This window comes from Coregonus clupeaformis, chromosome 23 (genome assembly GCF_020615455.1).
Source record: "Coregonus clupeaformis isolate EN_2021a chromosome 23, ASM2061545v1, whole genome shotgun sequence".
Taxonomy (NCBI): Eukaryota; Metazoa; Chordata; class Actinopteri; order Salmoniformes; family Salmonidae; genus Coregonus; species Coregonus clupeaformis.
Window position 1 is genome coordinate 58,310,323 of NC_059214.1, and position 24,803 is coordinate 58,335,125.

Consider the following 24,803-nt stretch of genomic DNA (forward strand, 5'->3'; position numbering starts at 1 on the left):
CTTTTGGTACCCTTCCCCAGATCTGTGCCTCGACACAATCCTGTCTCGGAGCTCTACGGACAATTCCTTCGACCTCATGGCTTGGTTTTTGCTCTGACATGCACTGTCAACTGTGGGATCTTATATAGACAGGCGTGTGCTTTTCCAAATCATGTCCAATCAATTAAAATTACCACAGGTGGACTCCAATCAAGTTGTCGAAACATCTCAAGGATGACAATGGAAACAGGATGCACCTGTGCTCAATTTTGAGTCTCATAGCAAAGGGTCTGAATACTTATGTAAATAGGTATGTTTTATTTTTTTTGAATAGATTTAAAAACATTTCTAAAAACCTGTTTTCGCTTTTGTCATGGGGTATTGTGTTTAGATTGATGAGGGAAAACATTTATTTAATCAATTTTAGATTAAGGCTGTAATGTAACAAAATGTGGAAAAAGGGAAGGGGTCTGAATACTTTCCGAATGCAAGCCTTGACACAATAGAGACATGGATTGTGTATGTGTGCCATTCAGAGGGTGAATGGGCAAGACAAAAGATTGATGTGCCTTTAAACGGGGTATGGTAGATGGTGCCAGGCGCACCGGTTTGTGTCAATAACTACAACGCTGCTGGGTTTTTCACGCTCAACAGTTTTCTGTGTGTATCAAGAATGGTCCACCACCCAAAGGACATCCAACCAACTTGACACAACTGTGGGAAGCATTGGAGTTTGCCAAAAAGCACCTTGATGATCATCAAGACTCTTGGAAGAATGTTCTATGGACAGATGAGTCAAAAGTATAACTTATTGGACTAAATGTGTCCCATTATGTCTGGCAAAAACCAAACATTGCATTCCACATTAAGAACCTTAAACCAACGGTCAAGCATGGTGGTGGTAGTGTGATGGTTTGGGGATGCTTTGCTGCCTCAAGACCTGGATGAAGGAACCATGAATTCTGCTCTGTATCAGATAATTCTACAGGAGAATGTCAGGCCATCCGTTTGTGAGCTGAAGCTGAAGTGCAGCTGGGTTATGCAGCAAGACAATGAGCCAAAACACACAATCAAGTCTACATGAAAATGGCTAAAAAGAAACACATTTGAAGTTTTGGAATGGCCTAGTCAAAGTCCAGACATAATCCCAATTGAGATGTTTTGGCAGGATTTGAAACGAGCAGTTCATGCTTGAAAACCCACAAATGTCGCTGAGTTAAAGCAGTTCTGCATGGAAGAGTGGTCTAAAATTCCTCCACAATGTTGTGAGAGACTGATCAACAACTACAGGAAGCACTTGGTTGGAGTCACTGCAGCTAAAGGTGGCACAACCTGTTATTGAGTGTAAGGGGGCATTAACTTTTTCATACAGGGGCATTGGGTGTTGCATAACTTTGTTTATTAAATAAATGAAATAAGTATGTAATTGTTGTGTCATTTGTTCACTCCGGTTCTCTTGATCTAATATTAGGTTTTGGTTGAAGATCTGATAACATTCAGTATCAAAAATATGCAAAAGTAGAGAAAATTAGAAAGGGGGCAAATACTTTTCCACAGCACTGTACAGCAAAAACGTTGTGTCTTCTGTACAATTTGTGTTTACACTATGCAGTCCATGAGGACCTGCTGATATACGGTGTTGCTGGCGGGAGAGACTGGAGCTCTGAAGCGGCTGGTCACAAACCCTGGCCCCAGATCAGGAGTAGTCTCTTTTCCTTCCCAAGTCGGAACCGGGACCGAACCGTGAGGGAAAGAGACTCTACCACCACCTTACAGAACACAAACACTGGGCCAGTGGACAGGTGGACTGAACAACTTCAGTCCTGGTGGTCATCAGAGAGACAGAGGCTGAATCCCAAATGACCCCCTTCCCCTCTGCCCTCGATTGTGTGTTCACGCACGCCTCTGCCATATGCACAAGTGTCCCAAAGCTGAAGGAGTGAAAATTATGGAGGGTGTAGGGGCCAATTAGACCCGCCGATAGCCATTTCTACCGAGCCAGCAACATCGCCGGCTTCAGAGCGAAGTGGAATCCCATAAGGCACCACGTTATTTTTGAGTTTGCGCAATTTCACACAAAATAAAAGGAGTGCCTAATTATATGTCACGTGAATTTCTTTATGCCTGATTTCGAGACTTGACACATGTAAAAGATTAAATACCTCCCAAATTAAATGTTTAACTGTTACTGAGGTTTATATCTTGTAAAATGACAGGGGGAAATTGTTAATTAGAATTTCATGCTCGTTTTATTTAAAAGTTGAACATTAATTGCATCATTCAAGTCACGAGTGTGTCCTGATTGATCCCCTCGTCCACTCTCTGAAAGTCACCCTCAGAGTTTCATCAGCAACACGTGACAACGGAGGGCCGTCCGAGCGAGTTGGTAGGGGCAAAGGGGTGGTTTGGGTCAGGGATCCAGTCTGCAGCACAGACCCTTCTCTTCACAGTCTCAGTGCAGGGATGGAGCAGGGCCTGGGGCTGATAGAGAGAGATCATCCTGTTCCTATGATACAAACACCACAGTATCCATGATGAACAGAGCAAGTCACCCTGGGCTTCAGCCTTCACAGAGGGTGGTGGGAGACCCCCCTGGTGGTAGTCTAACAGGAAGTCTGTCTTCTCCTTCAGGGTCTCGTCTAATGCCTGGTGACTGGGTTTATAGAAGGCCTGGGCCTAGACCTGGGGTCTAGCCTTCCTCAGTTACCTCAGGGTTACCCCACAAATACAGACTGGGTCACAATGGGCGTTCACCACGAGAGGCACCAAGCCTAAAACACAGCACACAATCAACCAACACCCAAACAATGGCTAGAGGTCAAGGAGGGAGCTCAAAGACTAACCACCTGAGGGCGGTGGCTCCTGCTTCTACCTACTCTGGTGTCATTGGGTCACAACATGGGAAGCCGAGCATTAGGACGGACGCCGACAAGCCCGTATGCCTGCCCCACATGTGGGAAGCGCTTTTCTAAGGCAAACTATGTGAAGACGCACCAGACTGTTCACACCAAGGAGAGGCCCTTCAAGTGTAAGCTATGTTACAAGAGCTTCTCCTTCCTGAGTAACCTTATCAGACACAGGCGTGTCCACAAAAGGGAAAAATTGTATTAGTGTGGCTTGCATTTCGCTGCACCTGCGATAACATTCTGTGAAGTGTCCTGGGGTAAGAGTTTTTTATTTATTATTACTAAGTCCCTCAGTTGAGCATCTGAATATGCTCACATTCAAACACAATACAGACCCTCAATGTAGTTTTGCCTATGGCCTATTCATAAAATACACCCTATTTTTTTAAATAACAACTTTATAACAAGCCAGGTCTGCTGAGAAGACATGTATCTAGTGTAAAGCATAGCAGGAGAATTTGCGACAAACCTTTACTTGGCGATAATTCCTCAATTCCCGACTTGAAAGACAACGCAGTGCCAGCGGTATTGGAGGGAAAGGAACAATTTGTTATTAGGAATAATGGTATTTTAGTGCCCAAGTTTAATTGAATTGTTAGGAAAACCTGAAGGTGATATTGTATTTTAATTATGTATTCCAATTCCTTATGGAGAAGGCCGGGCTGTCAAGGGGGTAAGGTTAAACTTTAGACATTCCCTGTCTCTGTTCCACACTCCAGTCCAGTTGGTAGCGGTAAGGCATCACTAAAGTTGATTGCCAACCGCCATTTCAGAACCAGTGAAGAAGAAGTGTAAACGGAAGTCAACAGTCACCATGAACAACTTCCACATTAGCGTTTTTATTGTTGTTATTTAGACGTTTATTAACACCTTGGAACTCAAAATATGACTAATTTAACTGCACATGATCACATGCTTACCCCAGGTAGTCTTTAAGTCGCGTTGAAGATGGCACTTGGTTGATATAAATTGTATCTAGGTAACAAACATTAGCTAGCTGTTAATGTTAGCTAACAATGGCTAACTGTATGGTTTTTCACACTCAAATAGCCTCCATTATGGAGGTGCTAGCGAATGCAGCTGTGGCAGAGGTCTGTAAACTCGTAGACGACGACTATGCAGTGTTTCGTTTGGAAATAACTCAAAGCCAGAAAGAAAACAGGGCATTGCGGAGGAAACTACAGCTACTGGAACTGAAGGTGGCACGGGAGCGCGCAGAGAGGACAACGCGAGACCGCGTGCTCGCCAGTGTCCCCAGTAGTGTCAAGACCCTCGACCGATACAGAGGATTGGCAAGAGGTACATTTTGCAGAAGGCCTTAGTCAGTTTTTGGATAGTATGCCATTACTTAACTAACTTGCAGAAAGACACTATCATATTCTAACCAGATTCTTGATATACTGCATTTCCTATGATTTCAATGAGTAAAACAATATGAGACATGAAACATAATCCATTAATCTATAAATAGTATATTAAGAAGTTATGTGAAGTGTTACCTTACATCCTTGCCAATTCTAGACAGTGTCAAAACTGTCAATAGTGGACAATATAGCGTTGAGCATTGACAGCACCCAACCTAACCACCACTTTTATCCCAATCACTCTCTCAGGTGAAGGACATCTCACTGGAGGCTACAGCAGCGTTGTGAAGCCAGCAGGACACAATACATGGAGAGATGACCAACCAATCACTGTTGATGAGGAGAGTGGAACCTCAACCCAGCACGTTATCGTGATAGAGGTTAGATTACAGTACATAAAATATGGCCAGTTTATTTCAGAAAGGCTCCCCTCAGCTATTCACTTGCTTACATACTGGGACGCTACCAGTATCGCGATATTCGTTAGTATTTAACTTCTTTAGGAAAACACCCCCAATTTTGGAAACAAACAGCATTATGTTGTCATCCAGAGTCATATTTATTTATTTTTCTAGCTATAGCAGACAATATTTTACATACAGCAGGTTTTTAAAGGACCAAAGAGTTTAGTCTGCTTTGTGTAGAAATCACTCTGTCATTTCCTGTTTGCTAAAATTCTACACTGTTCATTCAATGTGAGAAAAAAGCATAGTGTAGGGAATCATTTTACCATCTAGTTTAAATAACTTTTAAATAACAAAAAATATAGTTTTTACAGATGTTTGAAGCTGGTGGACAAAAAACCGAAAGGCTCAACCGCAAGGGAGTCTCCATCATGTTACGTGGCAATGGGATGCGGGAGAGGGGGGAGATTTGTTTTGAATGTAGCCTAGTGCTGTTGCAATTCATCGAGCTTCCACATGGGGGAGAGAGAAATTCTGTGTACCACCTTTAATTTTGTCACCTATTTTAGATTTTGTTTTAGTCTTCAAGAGGTGATGATATTAAAACCAAACATTTATTTAACAATCCCTTGAAAATGGCACGCAGTTGTCAATGGTTTTAGTGGAGCTGGCTTGCCCCCCAGCAGGCAAATCAAATGCTCTGCACCTCATTTTATTGATAACGACCTATTAATGTTTTAGTCAGTCATTTTAATCATTGTAGTTTTATTTTGTTTTATTGAACCGTTCATACAAACCTCTAACTTAACTTCCATCATGCACATAATAGCTTCCACTCCCTTAGTCACAACCATTTAATCACATAATAGTCAGTGCATTATTTTCTATTAAATAATGAATATTTAGGCTACCTCTAACTTCCATCATGTGCACATTCAGGTAGCCTTGTCCAACTAGGCCTACTATCCTCTCCTAAACTGTAGCTGGCAACATTGATATTGTGGCAGATTATAACCAATGCCAGCCATAATTAACCATATACTATAAAGCCTTGACTACAGGTTAAACAATTTACAGCTCTGATTTTTCTCCCCATCTTAACTGTCAAGGTGGTAAATAACAGCGGTTTCCTTAAAAAGGGGAGAATGAGCTTTCCAGAAATGCCAGAAGTATTAATAAGTATTACTGTACTCCTAATATTCAACAAATAGCATTCATTTTTCCCATAGGAAAAAACCAACCGCAACTCGCATTTGCGGACCGCGAGAGACCGCATCTGAACACAGATGAATGAATAACAGCTTTGGGGAAAATAGAGCTTCTGATGAGATCAAAGCAAAATTAGCCTACATGAAAGTAAGAGAGAGTAAACATTATTGTTTCTAGTTGAGGTTAGTTACACGTGAAGTGTCCTGGCTTCGCATCAGTTCAAAAGAATGACGAGTGACTGAAGAGGCCGCCTGGGAGCTGTGTGGAAGAGCCGTGTAGATCAGCTCAATCAGATCGCGCAACTGAAAGGTGTCAATTCGGCCAATGAGAGGATTGCATTAAATATTCTGCATGCATGCTTATTGCTTATGATTGGACAAAACTGATGAAAAGGAGCTTCCAGTCAAATTAAATGTCTGTTAGTCTCACATGGAATTCTCGTCTCGTCACATTTCCGTAGACTAAAATGAAAAGTAATTTGTAATAGTTCGTTTTTTGTAGTTTTTTTCCAGGGCATCTTGTCTCATTAGCGGCAGGTAGCTTAGTGGTTAAGAGCGTTGTGCCAGTAACCGAAAGGTCGCTGGTTCTAATCCCCGAGCCGACTAGGTGAAAAATCTGTCAATGTGCCCTTGAGCAAGGCACTTAACCCTAATTGCTCCTGTAAGTCGCTCTGGATAAGAGCGTCTGCTAAATGACTAAAATGTCACCTAGTATTTTTCGTCATAGTTATTGTTGACGAAATGAACACTGTCACAGCCCTACTTATATGCACATCACAGGAGGTTGGGGAGGACTGGTTTGTGGTATTGGCTGGTGTGGAATTGGTGGAATGGTATCAAATACATCAAACACGTGGTTTCCATGTGTTTGATGCCATTCCATTTACTCCATTCCAGCCATTATTATGAGCCGTCCTCCCCTCAGCAGCCTCCACTGATGTACATCCTCATTTATCTGCCATAGGGGAGCTTGTGAGACTTCCCTATGACATTGTTATCCAATTCTACTCATTTTTACATTTACATTTTACGTCATTTAGCAGACGCTCTTATCCAGAGCGACTTACAGTTAGTGCATACATTATTCTTTTTTATATCCATACTGGCCCCGCATGTACCTGTAATAACCTCCCCTCTTCTTGTCAGTCTGCAGATACAGAGGTTGCAGGTCCTGGAGGATCATCTCTGGTCAAGCAGGAGAGAAATGAAGAAGATGACCCACAACACAGCAGAGGCATCCAGACTGGAGCAGCGGCTGAAGTGGCGCCCCCTGTAGCCACGGAGGACCTCGCCAACGTGCCCCAGGCCAGGACCCGACGCAGCATTACGGAGGTCAGTGGAACACTGAAGGCCGTCCTCAAGTCAAAGACCGACACCGAGACTTTAACTGTAACACAAAGGCTCTTACGCACAGGATCTGACCACAGATCAGACCCAGAGAGACTGGGACTGGGGCCACTGGGCTGTCCTCCTGCTTCTGGCTCAGAGTATTTACCGGTATTTCACCAGAGCCAGAGGATGGTTAATTCCTGTGGTGATGCGTTAGACACTGGTGTTGATGATCTGTCTTGTTCGTACACTACAGAGATGGACCCTGGCAACATGCCCTTGGGTGTAGAGACACAGAGTGATCTGTCTAGAGGGGACTGGAACCAGTACAGTAGTAGTGTATACTCTGAAGGGTGCCTAGATAAGAAAGAGGAGAGTCTGGTTGTAGATGAAGTGACTGTGAAAGTGGAGGGCGACGCTCCTCCCACATGGAATGCAGATAATCACCTAGGAGACGGACACTCACAGGGCAGAGATTTCTTAGACTACAAGGAAAGCTTGGAGACAAATCCAAATGTTGCGACCCACTCCCCTTTACACATGTTCAGTGATCGCGACCCAGTGTCCACGTCGATGGGGCCTTCCGATTTACACGGCCGCGTCCTTTTCGATCAGGTATTGAACTCAAACGACAGGGCTAGAGCCCAGGCTCAGAGAGTGGGAGCAACATCAGGCAATAGTAAAGAGAAACGGTTTCTCTGCATGTTCTGTAACAAAGGCTTCAGCTGCCCCCAGAAGGTGGAGATCCACCAGAGGGTCCACACAGGGGAGAAACCCTTCAGCTGTACCCAGTGTCACATGCGCTTCGCAGAGGCTGGCACCCTAAAGAGGCACCAGAGGGTCCACACAGGGGAGAAACCCTACAGCTGCCCCCAGTGTGAGAAGAGGTTCTCCCACCAGCACCATCTGAAGAGGCACTTGAAGGTCCACAAGGGAGAGAGGCCATTCATCTGTACGGACTGAGGGAAGAGGTTCTCAGAGAGGAGCTACCTCAGAATACACCAGCAGAAAAACCATTCTACTCTATAACATAGAAAGTAGCCATTCCACTGGATAGCTTGACTTTTAGATCACATTTTAATTGTCAGCAGAATGGATCCACAGATGCATTTGGAATAACGAGAGTAACAGATTTCAGTGTTGAATATTCCTGGGTAGAATATTGCATCTAGACATTGTGTGATAATAATAAGGCAGATATAAGCCTAAAAAGTCTGTTACATATTGTGTTTGTACTGTGTAGGTTAGGATGTTCACAAATGCCTATTACATTACCGCCATTCAACTACTTCATTTTTTTCCCAAGACACTTTTAATGAGAAAAGGAATGCAGTTTATCATGCAGATTTGTAGTTGAGACGAGGATGTGTGGGTTTCATATGGTGTATTTAAAACTTGTTTATGTTTAATAAACACAAAATGGAACTTTTCATTCTAAGCCCTAGTTCAAACACCACCATCGCCCACCGAACAAAAAATGTCACTTTCTCTTTGGAAGAGCGGGGATAGAGTGCCGTCTGAAACCATTAAGTACGCCTCGTCTACATTTTGACGATAGTTCGGCAGCCTCTGCCACTCTTTCGGCATGGTGCGGGTGAAGCACGCCTCTGTTTCATGCAGCGTGCTAGAGTGCAGTTCTTCCACTCTCGGGAGAAATGGTATTGCATATTAAGATATGTTAATTGCATGCTAATAAAGGTTGCTTCACTACCACACCCACAACAGAAGCACAATCATGCACAGGAGGTTGGTGACACCTTAATTGGGGAGGACAGGCTTGTGGTAATGGCTGGAGTGGAATCAGTGGAATGGTATCAAATACATGTGGTTGATGCCATTCAATTTGCTCCGTTCCAGACGTTATTATGAGCCAGCCTCCTGTGTAATCATGGACTCGGATTTGCTGGTGGCACCCCGCTCTTAATTTCTATTCAGTTCAGCCATAAGTTTGGTGTCTGAACTGTGCGTAATACTTTTTTCTCATTGAGACTCTCTTCAGTAGACATCACATCTGATCTCACCCTATTCTGCATACCCACGACAGCGTGTTATAACCAATATACACTTACTAAATGAGAATGGCGCCGGAGGGGGATGGCCGCCGTTTTTTGTGCATTGTTTTTCACTTTTTTTGTACGTAATGTTTCCGCCATCGTTTCCTATGACCGAAAAGAGCTTCTGGACATCAGAACAGCGACTACTCAGCTCGATCTGGACAAGGATTTTTTTTACTGAGTCAGAAGCGAAGGATTTACTCTTCTTCCTGGACCAGGCCCAAATCCCTGTCATTCGTAAGAAGAGGTTCCAGGGGTCGTCGTGCTGGAAGCCTGGCGAGTCTGTGTCGACGAGTAGATAATCCGCCTTTACCCTCCGTTCTACTGGCGAACGCGCAATCACTGGAGAATAAACTGGATGAGCTATGTTTCACAGAGTCGTAGCTGAACAAGGACATGGATAATATACAGTTAGTTGGGTTTTCCGTGCATCGGCAAGACAGAACAGCAGCCTCCGGTAAGATCGGGGGGGAGGGGGTGGTCTGTGTCTCTTTATAAATAAATAATATATATGATATATATATATATATATATATATATATATACTACCGTTAAAAAGTTTGGGGTCTCTTAAAAATGTCCTTGTTTTCGAAAGAAAAGCAATTGTTTTGTCCATTAAAATAACATCAAATTAATCAGAAATACAGTGTAGACATTGTTAATGTTGTAAATGGCTATTGTAGCTGGAAACGGCTGATTCCTAATGGAATATCTACATAGGCGTACAGATGCCCATTATCAGCAACCATCAGTCCTGTGCTCCAATTGCACATTGTGTTTGCTAATCCAAGTTTATAATTTTAAAAGGCAAATTGATAATTAGAAAACCCTTTTGCAATTATGTTAGCACAGCTTAAAACTGTTGTGCTGATTTAAAGAAGCAATAAAACTGAAGATCTCATACAACGCTGTGTACTACTCCCTTCACAGAACAGCGCAAACTGGCTCTAACCAGAATAGAAAGAGGAGTGGGAGGCCCCGGTGCACAACTGAGCAAGAGGACAAATACATTGTCTAGTTTGAGAAACAGACGCCTCACAGGTCCTCAACTGGCAGCTTAATTAAATAGTACCCGCAAAACACCAGTCTCAACGTCAACAGTGAAGAGGTGACTCCGGGATGCTGACCTAGGCAGAGTTGCAAAGAAAAAGCCATATCTCAGACTGGCCAATAAAAAGAAAAGATTAAGATTTGGCAAAAGAACACTGGACTTTTTCTTTGCAACTCTGCCTAGAAGGTCAGCATCTCGGAGTTAACATTAAATTCTCTGGCAACAGCTCTGGTGGACATTCCTGCAGTCAGCATGGCAATTGCATGCTCCCTCAAAACTTGAGACATCTGTGGCATTGTGTTGTGTGACAAAATTGCACATTTTAGAGTGGCCTTTTATTGTCCCCAGCACAAAATTTAAGAGAAATAAGCTGTTTGTGCATATGGAACATTTCTAAGATATTTTATTTCAGCTCATGAAACATGGGACCAACACTTTACATGTTGTGTTTATATTTTTGTTCAGTATATATTCTTCAGAGCTGTCTATTTACCACCACAAACCGATACTGACACTAGCGTGGTCCTCTGTAGCTCAGCTGGTAGAGCACGGTGCTTGTAACGCCAAGGTAGTGGGTTCGATCCCCGGGACCACCCATACACAAAAATGTATGCACGCATGACTGTAAGTCGCTTTGGATAAAAGCGTCTGCTAAATGGCATATTATTATTATAAGACGGCACTCAACGAGCTGTAATAAGGCCATAAGCAAACAAGAAAATGCTCATCCAGAGGTGGTGCTCCTAGTGGCCGGGGACTTTAATGCAGGAAAACTGAAATCCGTTTGACCTCATTTCTACCAGCATGTCACGTGCAACTAGGGGGAAAAAAAACTCTAGATCACCTTTACTCCACACACAGAGATGTGTACAAGCGCTCCCTCACCCTCCATTTGGCAAATTTCACCATAACTCTATCCTACTGATTCCTGCTTACAAGCAAAAACTCAAACAGAAAGTACAGGAAGCAAAAACTCATCGGAAGTGGTCCGATGAAGCGGATGCTAAGATACAGGACTGTTTCGCTAGCACAGACTGGAAGATTTTCCGGGATTCATCTAATGGCATTGAGGAGTATACCACATCAGTCACCGGCTTCATTAATAAGTGCATCGATGACATCGTCCCCACAGTGACCGTATGTACATATCCCAACCAGAAGCCATGGATTACAGACAACATCCACACTGAGTTAAAGGCTAGAGCTGCTGCTTTCATGGAACGAGACACTAATCTGGAGGCTTATAAGAAATCCTGCTACTTCCTACATAGTACCAGTGACTCGCTCATTACGGAAGTGGTCTGATGATGCGGATGCTAAGCTACAAGACTGTTTTCCCGCTATGCCCTCAGACGAACCATCAAACAGGCAAAGCGTCAACACAGGACTAAGAGCCGTAGGATTCTAACGCTCGTCAGATGTGGCAGGGCTTGCAAACTGTAAGGGACTACAAAAGGGAAACCCAGCTGCGAGCTGCCCAGTGACGCGAGCCTACCAGACGAGCTAAATGCCTTCTATGCTCACTTCGAGGCAAGCAATACTGAACTATGCAATGAACCAGCTGTTCCAGACGACAGGTTTGATCACGCTCTCCGTGGCCGATGTGAGTAAGACCTTTAAACGGGTTAACTTTCCCACCTAGACAAAAGGAACACCTATGTGAGAATGCTGGTCGTTGACTACAGCACAGTGTTCAACAAAATAGTGCCCTCCAAGCTCATCACTAAGCTAAGGACCCTGGGACTGAACACCTTCCCTCTGCAACTGGATCCTAGACTTCCTGATGGGCCGCCTCCAGCTGGTGAGGGTAGGCAACAACACATCCGTCACGCTTACCCTCAACCCAGGGGCCCCTCGGTTGCGTGCTTAGTCCCCTCGGACTACAGGAAAAGGAGGGCTGAGCACGCCCCCATTCATACTGACAGGGCTGTAGTGGAGAAGGTCGAAAGCTTCAAGTTCCTTGGTGTCCACATCACTAAGGACCTATCATAGTCCAAACACACCAACACAGTCGTGAGGAAGGCACGACAATGCCTATTCCCCCTCAGGAGACTGAAAATATTTGGCATGGGTCCTCAGATCCTCTTAGTTCTACAGCTGCACAATAGAGAGCATCCTGACTGATTGCATCACCGCTTGGTATGGCAACTGCTCGGCATCCGACCGCAAGGCGCTACAGAGGGTAGTGCGTACGGCCCAGTACATCACTGGGGCAGAGCACCCTGCCATCCAGGACCTCTATACCAGGCTGTGTCAGAGGAATGCCACCCAAGTCATAGACTGTTCTCTCTGCTACCGCATGGCTGTACCGGAGAGCCAAGGCTGGGACCAAAAGACTCCTTAACAGCTTCTACCCCCAGCGTTAAGACTGCTGAACAGTTAATCAAATGGCTACCCAGACTATTTGCATTGACCCCCTTGTTTTATTCTTATTTTTTGCACAGACTTGTTCAAGTGTAATCTGTATCACCTCTCTCTTCCAGGAGAAGGGTCCAGAGGTGCTGCTGGTGAAGGAGGAGGGGTGTGAGGAGGGTCTGGGGAACACTGAGGGGGGGACCATGGTCATGGAAGAAAACCAGACTACACCTCATGAACCCACAGAGGAACCAGTTGAGCAGCACAGGACCACACACAGTCTCACTGAGGTGAGCCCACTGTGAACTACTGTCTAAATGGTATTAGATCAGGGCCTGTATCCACAAAGCCTCTCAGTAGGAGTACTGATCTAAGATCAGTTTTGCCTTGTAGATCATAATTAATAAGATTATATGGACAGATCCTAGATTGGCACTCCTATGAGACACTTTCTGGATACCGGTGCTGGTCTTGACATGCCTTTGAAAGATAGTGTAAACTAAACCCAACCTTATCTCTTGCAGTCAGTAGACATGGAGGATGGAAAGCCTGATCTGCTGCTAGTCAAAGAGGAGACAATAGAAGACGGACCAGAGAGCATTGATCTGCTGAGTGGACTAAAGATGGGGGAGCAAGGTAAGGGAGACATACACTATATATACAAAAGTATGTGGATACCCATTCAAATTAGTGGATTTTGCTGTTTCAGTGTATAAAATCAAGCACACCGGCATGAAATCTCTATAGACAAACATTGGCAGTAGAATGGCCTCACTGAAGAGCTCAGTGACTTTCAACGTGGCACAGTCATAGGATGCCACCTTTCCAAAAAGTCAGTTCGTCAAATTTCTACCCTGCTAGAGCTGCCCCGGTCAACTGTAAGTGCTGTTATTGTGAAGTGGAAACGTCTAGGAGCAACAACAGCTCAGCCGCGAAGTGGTAGGCCACACAAGCTCACAGAACGGGACCACGAGTGCTAAATCGTCTGTCCTCTGTTGCCACACTCACTACCGAGTTCCAAACTGCCACTGGAAGCAACGTCAGCACAATAACTGTTCGTTGGGAGCTTCATGAAATGTGTTTCCTTGGCCGAGCAGCCGCACACAAGCCTAAGATCACCATGCGCAATGCCAAGTGTCGGCTGGAGTGGTGTAAAGCTCGCCGCCATTGGACTATGGAGCAGTGGAAACACATTCTCTGGAGTAATTAATCACTCTTCACCATCTGGCAGTCCGACAGACTAATCTGGGTTCGGCGGATGCCAGGAGAACGCTACCTGCCCCAATACATAGTGCCAACTGTAAAGTTTGGTGGAGGAATAATGGTCTGGGGATGTTTTTCATGGTTCAGGCTTATTACTTCCAGTGAAGGGAAATCTTAATGCTACAGCATACAATTACATTGTAGATGATTCGGTGCTTCCAACTTTGTGGCAACAGTTTGGGGAAGGTCCTTTCCTGTTTCAGCATGATAATGCCCCCATGCACAAAGCGAGGTCCATAAAGAAATGGTTTGTCGAGATTGGTGTGGAAGAACTTGACTGGCCTGCATATACAGTGTAGCGCTGACCTCAACCCCATCGAACACCTTTGGGATGAATTGGAACGCCCAACTGCGAGCCAGGCCTAATCACCCAACATCGGTGCCTGACCTCACTAATGCTCTTGTGGCTGAATGGAAACAAGTCCTCGCAGCAATGTTCCAACATCTAGTGGAAATCCTCCCCAGAAGAGTGGAGGCTGTTATAGCAGCAAAGGGTGGACCAACTCCATATTAATGCCCATGATTTTGGAATGAGATAGTCGACGAGCAGGTGTCCACATACCTTTGGTCATGTAGTGTACATACATATACAGAACATTATAGATATACTTCAATTGGAATAGTGATGCACCTTGCTATAATTTTTTCTTCATTCATAAAATTAAATCAATACAACTTATGTTTACATACAAAAACACACATTATAATGTATGACCTTGACCAGGTAATTGACAAAAAAAAACTCAATATGTAGCGTTTTCTCTGCCATGTTTGTAAAGTCTATTTTCTAACCTCTTCCTGCAGGTGGTTGGCTGGAGTCTAACAGAGGAGACTGGGCGGCCATCTTGGATTCCCAGACTCAGACTGGTGCAGCCAACAGCCCGGGGGACGACATCAACGAGCAGGCCAGGACCAGAGGAGACATAGTGGAGGTCAGTGGATGGGACAGTGTCCTCAACTCTGGGCTGTGGAACAACACTGTTAACCAGAAACCGACAGTGGAACACAAAACAACAACTGAACTTAGTCTCCATGACAACAAACTGGCGGAGACCAGGTCGAGGAGTAGATTTGATCTGCGGGGACGAGGTGGTGTCCGTATGCGGCGAGAGAGAACAGACACAGATTCGGCTAGCGATGCTCCGTCCTGCTCCTATAGTTGTGATTCAGAGAGACTGATGGCGCCTCAGGTTAATCCCCCAACAGGTGCTGCCTTCAGCCTGCCTTCTATAGGATATATCAACTGGAACATGGACCCTGTGACAACACAGACACTCCCTGGTCTTCATCCTCCTCACACTCTCCTTATGTTAAACCAGACCTCAGACAATGCCAGTGCCTCAACACTAAATGGCTACACAAGCCCGTTGACAAATAACAGTAGTAGAGACGGAATCAGTAAAGGTGGCAGCGCCAAAGAGAAGCGCTTCCCGTGTTCGTTCTGTGGGATAGCCTTCAGTTTCCCCAAACAGGTGGAGATCCACCAGAGGGTGCACACGGGGGAGAAACAATTCGCCTGCCACCTGTGCCGAGCCTGTTTTTCGCATTCGTTCAGCCTGAAGAGACACCAGAGAGTTCACACAGGGGAGAAACCATTTAGCTGTACCCAGTGTCACATGCGCTTCGCCCAGGCTGGTGACCTGAAGAGGCACCAGAGGGTCCACACAGGAGAGAAACCCTACAGCTGCCCCCAGTGTGAGAAGAGGTTCACCCGCCAGGACCAGCTGAAAATGCACCTGAAGGTCCACATGGGAGAAAGGCCGTTCGCCTGTATGCACTGCGGGAAGAGGTTCTCAGAGAGGAGCTTCCTCAGGATACACCAGCAGAAAAACCATTCCACTCGATAGCTTCTGCTGTTTAGATCAAACCCAGCATTAAAGACAAAGATTAATTTTCATTGTTGTCAGCAGAAAAGATCCACAGATGCATTTGGAATAACGAGTGTAACAGATTTCAGGGTTGAATATTCCTGGGTAGAATATTGCAACCAGACATTGTGTGATATATAAGCATAAAAAGTATGTTACATAGTGCTTGTACTGTGTAGGTTATATGATGTTCACAAATGCCTATTTCATTACTTTATTTTTTACCCAATAAACTTTTAATGAGAAATGAATGCAGTTCAAGTAGATTTTTTGTTGACATATATATGTGTGGTTTTCATATGGTGTATTTAAAACTTTTGATGTTTAATAAACACAATGGGACTTTTCATTCTAAGACTTTCATTGAGACTCCCTTTAATATGCACACCTGATCTCATCCTATTCTGCACACACACCAGCGCTTTACCATACACTTACTAAATACCTACACATACTACACACACGTCGAAATAGTTTAGTTGCGTTTTTCTGAGGAATTTTCACTTATCATAGCTGACTCATATTTACCCACAACATCATATTTATGTCCCCCATGATGGGTTTAACAACAATGAAGTCATTATGTAACTACAGTATAGGACTCAAACTTAGTGGGGATGGGTAAACCACTCCATGTTGAAAGTGTGTTTTATCTGTGTTACGTACCTGAGGGAGTGTATGTCTGTGTAATCTGTATCACCTGTCTCTTCCAGGAGGAGGAGGGTCCAGAGATGCTGCTGGTGAAGGAGGAGGGGTGTGAGGAGGGTCTGGGGAACCCTGAGGGGACCATGGTCATGGAGGACAACCAGACTACACCTCCTCCTGAACCCACAGAGGAACCAGCTGAGCAGCACGGGACCACACACAGTCTCATTGAACATGGTATTAGGTCAGGGCCCTTATCCACAGTGTCAGAGTAGGAATGCTGATCTAGGAGCTGTTTTGCCTTATAGATGAATAAGATTATATGGAAAGATCCTATATCAGCACTCCTACTCTGAGAATCTTGGTGAATAATTTTTGGTATTTGGTATTTGATTAGGATCCCCATTAGCTGCTGCAAAAGCAGCAGCTACTTTTCCTGGGGTCTACACAAAACATGAAATAATACAGAACATTAATAGACAAGAACAGCTCAAGGACCAAAGTACATAAAAAACAAATGTAAAGGCACACGTAGCCTACATATCAATACATACACACAAACTATCTAGGTCAAATAGGGGAGAGGCGTTGTGTCTTAAGTGTGGGACCATGCCGTTGAATTATCAAATCAACGAACACGTTTGCATAGAACTCAAAGCAATCCCTTATTGCCCAATCAGATGACGCTCCATAGCAGGGTGCTCATATCAGATTTCTTGATCCAACATCCTCTCACTCTCTATCTCATACAGTCAGTAGACATGGAGGATGGGAAGCCTGATCTGCTGCTGGTCAAAGAGGAGACAATAGAAGACAGACCAGAGAGCATTGATCTGCTGAGTGGACTAAAGATGGGGGAGCAAGGTAAGGGAGAAATACATATAGCCTACATACAGTAATAGATCTTCAATGGGAATAGTGATGTGCCTGGCTATAAAATGTTCTTCATTTTCTTTATTCATAAAATGAAATAAATACAACTTATGTTAAAATACAAAAACACACAATGTTTGAACTCTATCAGGTAATTTACTAAAATAACTCCATATGTAGAGTTTTCTCTGCCATGTTTTTAAAGTATATTATGTAACCTCTTCCTGCAGGTGGTTGGCTGGAGGCTAACAGAGGAGACTGGGTGGCATCTTGGATTCCCAGACCCAGACGGGTGCAGGCCAGGACCAGAGGCTACATAGTGGAGGTCAGTGGATGGGACAGCATCCTCAACTGGGGAACAGCACTGTTAGGCTTACCGATCACTGCACCTGTACACAGCCATTCTGAAATTAGCCCACCCAACTACCTCATCCCCATATTGTTATTTATTTTGCTAATTTGCACCCCAGTATCTCTATTTGCACATCTATCATTCCAGTGTTATTACGAAATTGTAACTATTTTGCACTATGGCCCATTTATTGCCTTACCTCCATAACTTACTACATTCGCACACACTGTATATATATTTTCTGTTGTATTTTTGACTTTGTTTTGTTTACCCCATATGTAACTGTGTTGTATTTAATCGCACTGCTTTGCTTTATCTTGGCCAGGTCGCAGTTGTAAATGAGAACTTGTTCTCAACTGGTTTACCTGGTTAAATAAAGTGTGAAATAAAAAATAAATAAAAAGGCTGGGGAACAGCACTGTTAATCACAATCAGAAACAGACAGTGGAACACAAAACATCCAGACTTAGTCTCCATGACAACAGACTGGCTGCGACCAGGGCGAGGTGTAGATTTGGTCTGCGGGGACGGGGAGTTGTCTGTATGCGGCGGGAGAGAACCCTGTCTTGTTTGATTTGATTAAGATCCCCATTAGCCAATGCCAATGGCGACAGCTAGCTTTACTGGGGTCCGACACATAACGAAAAATACATTACAGACGGAAGACTTTAATTCATTTAAAAACATTAACATGTGCATGTTTGTTTGCATTATCAGTTGTGCATACATGTTAGTACATACACACAAACAGTTGGTCACATGGGGGAGAGGTGTTGTGAGGTGTTGTTTAGTTTTTTTCAACCAGGTTTGCTGTTCACTGGCACTATATGAAATTAGGGTTGCACGATATTGGAAATAACTGACATTGCGATATTTTGTTTTTCTGCGATATATATTGCGATATGAAAAAATACAGGATGTATGTACAGCGACTTTTCAGGTGGAAGTCCTCATTAATAAAGTGTACGTCAGACTTATGTAGGGCTCCGTTGTCCGACTGGACCACATGTCCGTTGTTGCTGTATAATATTCCACTTGTGACAGCTCTGTGATTTCTCTCTGCCGTTTGGAACCTTTCTCGTATGGTGTAATACTGGCAAAGGCATCCAAAATAGATTTTTGCTTTGGAGGGCATTGAGATGCTTTGCACTTATCATACGAAGATTTGTGGTGCCGCCTTGTGTTGTGGCAACAATTGCAAGGCACTCTCGACAAAGTACCTGTTTTTGGTCAACATCATCCTGTCTGTAGCAGAAATATTTCCATATAATTGACGATGCATTTCTTTTTGCAACCAAATTCTCAATTTCGGTATTTTTTGCCTGTTCCTCGCTCATCATTTCGTCACGCGCAAGCAGAGCCTGCATGTCAACCACGTGCAGCAACGAACTCCGTGTTTAAAATAATAATAATAATAATAAACTGTGTATCCAATAACCCATAAATCAGAGTAAATTACGTTATATCAGACAGATATAATGCTAGTTTAACATTTAAAAAAATATATATTGTACTGAATATGTTTACCTTACTAAATCGCACGTTCTGCAATGTGACTATTGCAGATGCATACATCGCAATGCCGATGCTGAAACGATATATTGTGCAGCCCTATATGAGATGGAAGGGAGTTCCATGCAATCATGGCTCTGTACAATACTGTTCGTCTCCTTGAATATGCTCTGGACCTGGGGACTGTGAAAAGACCCCTGGTGGCATGTCTGGTGGGGTAAGTGTGTGTGGCAGTGCTGTGTGTAAGTTGACTATGCAAATAGTTACGTGTTTCTTATAAAAACAAGAAACGGTGCAGTCAGTCTTTCCTCAACTCTTAGACAAGAGAGACTGGCATGCATGTTATTGATATTAGCCCTCTGATTACAAAGAGCAAAACGTGCTGCTCTGTTCTGGGCCAGTTGCAGCTTAACTCGGTCCTTCTTTGCAGCACTTGACCATATGGCTGCACGATAAGATAAAACTAGAGCCTGCAGGACTTGCTTTGTGGAGTGTGGTGTCAAAAAGGCAAAGCATCTCTTTATCACAGGCAGACCTCTCCCCATCTTTACAACCATGATGCTGGTGTTTTATATTGAGGAAATGATAGTGCCTTAATTCATTACTTGACATTAAGTTGTGAAGCTGTGTGTAATCTAATGTTGAACCTTTTCCAAAGTATTCTAAAATATTTTTTTATCAAAGTGAGTACCAGATTTACAGAAAAGGTAAAGTGTTACCATAGTGAGAAAAGTTGTTCTACTTGTCACATGCATCATTTTGTGGAATAAAAGTACTGTCCTTCATGTTATGTGAGTATGACCATTTTGTTGAAGTTAAATACTAAATGTACTCTGTGCTGAATGACATGGTTATTTTTGTATCATTGCAGGGACTGAGTTAGGGATGGGCACTGTTATTCAAATATCCAAGGACATTAGTATTTAATTAGTTGGTAGAGTATTCATTTGAAAAAAAATATATAGGCCTATTTTAACAATGATGAGGCTTCTAAAAATTAAATACAATTATCTATGTGACATTGCTACATAGCGTACGAGGATAGACCATTACATTAAACATTTGAATACAACCGTTATGAGTGTGCCCCATAAAAAAGATAGCCTACACATGTTTCAAAAGTGTAGCCTTTTCTTATTGTCGTCAATCAAAGCAGCGCTACATTCAGAGGCTTCATGTGTAGCAAGTGAAGTGGGACATTTCTAATCAATGCAAAATGGAACTATGGAATTAAAGTGGCTAAATGAGAAGGAGTAGGCTGTTGTTTCATATTAATGGAGTTGTTGTCGACAAGTATTGGGAGCGAAGCAAAATAGCGATTTGATGCAGTCAAGACAGGCACTACCCCAGATGGTATGATAGATAAGTAAGGCAGCAGCAAGTTTGTCAAACTAGCGCGAGTCGGTTTGGACTGAACAACCTCAGTCCTGGTGGTCATAAGAGGGACAGAGGTTCCAGTCAGGGATCCAGTCTGCAGCCCAGACCCTTCTCTTCACAGTCTCAGTGCAGTGATGGAGCAGGGCCTGGGGCTGATAGAGATCGACCCTCCTGTTCCTATGATACAAACACCACAGTATCCATGATGAACAGAGCAGGTCACCCTGGTCTTCAGCCATTACAGAGAGTGGTGGGAGACCCCCCTGGTGGTAGTCTTTCAGGAAGTCTGTCTTCTCCTTCAGGATCTCGTCTAATGCCTGGTGAATGGGTTCATAGAAGACCTGGACCTAGCCTTCCTCAGCAACCTTATGGTTACCCCACCAATACAGACAGGGTCAGGATTGCCATTCATCACAAAAGGTACCTAGCCTATAACACAGCACACAATCCCAACAACACCCAAACAATGGCTAGAGGTCAAGGAGGGAGCTCAAAGACTAACCACCTGAGGGTGGTGGCTCCTGCTTCTACCTCCTCTGGTGTCATTGGGTCACAACGTGGGAGGCCGAGCATTAGGACGGACGCCGACAAGCCGTACGCCTGCCCCACATGTGGGAAGTGCTTTTCTTACCTTACTGAGGTGATGTTTATTTTTATTTAACTAGGCAAGTCAGTTAAGAACAAATTCTTATTTACAATGACGGCCTACCAAAAGGCAAAAGGCCTCCTGCGGGGACGGGGGCTGGGATTTAAAAAATAAATATATAAATATAGGACCACACACACATCACAACAAGAGAGACAACACAACACTACATAAAGAGAGACTTAAGACAACAACATAGCATGGCAGCAACACACAACAACATAGCGAGGTAGCAACCCAACATGAAAACAACATGGTAGCAACACAACATGGTACAAACATTATTGGGCACAGACAACAGCACAAAGGGCAAGAAGGTAGAGACAACAATACATCACGCGAAACAGCCACAACTGTCAGTAAGAGTGTCCATGATTGAGTCTTTAATGAAGAGATGGAGATAAAACTGTCCACTTTGAGTGTTTGTTGTAGCTCGATCCAGTCGCTAGCTGCAGCGAACTAGAAAGAGGAGTGACCCAGGGATGTGTGTGCTTTGGGGACCTTTAACAGAATGTGACTGGCAGAACAGGTGTTGTATGTGGAGGATGAGGGCTGCAGTAGGTATCTCAGATAGGGGGGAGTGAGGCCTAAGAGGGTTTTGTAAATAAGCATCAACCAGTGGGTCTTGCGACGGGTATACAGAGATTACCAGTTTACAGAGGAGTATAGAGTGCAGTGATGTGTCCTATAAGGAGCATTGGTGCTAAATCTGATGGCCGAATGGTAAAGAACATCTAGCTGCTCGAGAGCACCCTTACCTGCCAATCTATAAATTACATCTCCGTAATCTAGCATGGTAGGATGGTCAGGGTTAGTTTGGCAGCTGGGGTGAAAGAGGAGCGATTACGATAGAGGAAACCAAGTCTAGATTTAACCTTAGCCTGCAGCTTTGATATGTGCTGAGAGAAGGACAGTGTACTGTCTAGCCATACTCCCAAGTACTTGTATGAGGTGACTACCTCAAGCTCTAAACCCTCAGAGGTAGTAATCACACCGATGGGGAGAGGGGCATTCTTCTTACCAAACCACATGACCTTTGTTTTTGGAGGTGTTCAGAACAAGGTTAAGGGGAGAGAAAGCTTGTTGGACACTAAGAAAGCTTTGTTGTAGAGCGTTTAACTCACAATCCGGTGAGGGACCAGCTGAGTATAAGACTGAATCATCTGCATGTAAATGGATGAGAGAGCTTCCTACTGCCTGAGCTACAGTGAACGGAAAAAAGTATTACATCCCCTGCTGATTTTGTACATTTGCCCACTGACAAAGACATGATCAGTCTATAATTTTAATGGTAGGTTTATTTGAACAGTGAGAGACAGAATAACAACAAAAAAATCCTGAAAAACGCATGCCAAAAATGATATAAATTGACTTGCATTTTAATGAGGGAAATAAGTATTTGACCCCTCTGCAAAACATGACTTAGTACTTGGTGGCAAAACCCTTGTTGGCAATCACAGAGGTCAGACGTTTCTTGTAGTTGGCCACCAGGTTTGCACACATCTCAGGAGGGATTTTGTCCCACTCCTCTTTGCAGATCTTCTCCAAGTCATTAAGGTTTCGAGGCTAACGTTTGGTAACTCGAACCTTCAGCTCCCTCCACAGATTTTCTATGGGATTAAGGTCTGGAGACTGGCTAGGCCACTCCAAGACCTTAATGTGCTTCTTCTTGAGCCACTCCTTTGTTGCCTTGGCCGTGTGTTTTGGGTCATTGTCATGCTGGAATACCCATCCACGACCCATTTTCAATGCCCTGGCTGAGGGAAGGAGGTTCTCACCCAAAATTTGACGGTACATGGCCCGTCCATCGTCCCTTTGATGCGGTGAAGTTGTCCTGTCCCCTTAGCAGAAAAACACCCCCAAAGCATAATGTTTCCACCTCCATGTTTGACGGTGGGGATGGTGTTCTTGGGGTCATAGGCAGCATTCCTCTTCCTCCAAACACGGCGAGTTGAGTTGATGCCAAAGAGCTCCATTTTGGTCTCATCTGACCACAACACTTTCACCCAGTTCTCCTCTGAATCATTCAGATGTTCATTGGCAAACTTCAGACGGGCCTGTATATGTACTTTCTTGAGTAGGGGGACCTTGCGGGCGCTGCAGGATTTCAGTCTTTCACGGCGTAGTGTGTTACCAATTGTTTTCTTGGTGACTATGGTCCCAGCTGCCTTGAGATCATTGACAAGATCCTCCCGTGTAGTTCTGGGCTGATTCCTCACCATTCTCATGATCATTGCAACTCCACAAGGTGAGATCTTGCATGGAGCCCCAGGCCGAGGGAGATTGACAGGTCTTTTGTGTTTCTTCCATTTGCGAATAATCACACCAACTGTTGTCACCTTCTCACCAAGCTGCTTGGCGATGGTCTCGTAGCCCATTCCAGCCTTGTGTAGGTCTACAATCTTGTCCCTGACATCCTTGGAGAGCTCTTTGGTCTTGCCCATGGTGGAGAGTTTGGAATCTGATTGATTGATTGCTTCTGTGGACAGGTGTCTTTTATACAGGTAACAAGCTGAGATTAGGAGCACTCCCTTTAAGAGTGTGCTCCTAATCTCAGCTCGTTACCTGTATAAAAGACACCTGGGAGCCAGAAATCTTTCTGATTGAGAGGGGGTCAAATACTTATTTCCCCTCATTAAAATACAAATCAATGTAGAACATTTTTGACATGCGTTTTTCTGGATTTTGTTGTTGTTATTCTGTCTCTCACTGTTCAAATAAACCTACCATTAAAATTATAGACTGATAATTTCTTTGTCAGTGGGCAAACGTACAAAATCAGCAGGGGATCAAATACTTTTTTCCATCACTGTATATTGTTGATGTAAATTGAGAAGAGCGTGGGGCCTAGGATCGAGCCTTGGGGTACTCCCTTGGTGACAGGCAGTGGCTGAGATAGCAGATGTTCTGACTTTATACACTGGGAGGTTGTTAGCAAACCAGGCCAAAGACCCCTCAGAGACACCAATACTCCATCTGACCCAGATGGTTTTTTTGGTGTTAAGTTTAAGGAGCTCCTTTAGCACCTCAGACTCCGTGACCGCCTGCAGGGAGAAACTTTGTAGTGGGGCAGGGGAAAAAGAGGGAGGTGCATCGGGGCTAGTCGCATTAGAAGGACGGGGAGATGAGGAAATGTTGGATGGGCAAGAAGGCATGGCTGAGTCAAATAGGAATCCTGACTTAATGAAGTGGTGATTAAAGAGCTCAGCCATGTGCTCTTTGTTAGTAACAACCACATCATCAACATTAAGAGACATGGGCAGCTGTGAGGAGGAGGGTTTATTCTCCAGGTCTTTAACCTTTTTCCAGAACTTCCAGAACACAGAGAGAGAACTGCTCCTTAAAGTAACTAGCTTTAGCCTTCCGGATAGCCTGAGTGCACTTATTTCTCATTTGCCTGAACTTGTCTTGAGGTGGAGTAACTCTGACAGATCACGGTCGAACCAGGGGCTGAACCTGTTTTTAATTCTAATTTTCTTTATGGGGGCGTGTTTGTTAACAATACCACTGAAAATATAAAAAAATAAGGTCCAAGCGTCTTCGACATAGGGAATCAAGCTGATTCTATACCAATTTAGAGGCCAGGTCATGAAGGAAGGCTTGCTCATTAAAGTTTT

At 44.1% G+C, this 24,803-nt stretch overlaps 1 protein-coding gene across 1 annotated transcript; it reads left to right on the plus strand.

Annotated features, from left to right (window-relative positions):
* The first annotated feature begins 3,943 nt into the window (after window positions 1–3,943).
* LOC121536168 (neurotrophin receptor-interacting factor homolog) lies at window positions 3,944–16,283 on the plus strand. The gene is made up of 6 exons (XM_041843446.2): window positions 3,944–4,184; window positions 4,499–4,629; window positions 7,008–7,193; window positions 12,779–12,940; window positions 13,175–13,286; window positions 14,718–16,283. Exons 1-6 carry the CDS (start codon window positions 3,944–3,946, stop codon window positions 15,758–15,760), a joined length of 1,875 nt encoding a protein of 624 aa, XP_041699380.2. The 3' UTR covers window positions 15,761–16,283.
* Window positions 16,284–24,803: the final 8,520 nt, after the last annotated feature.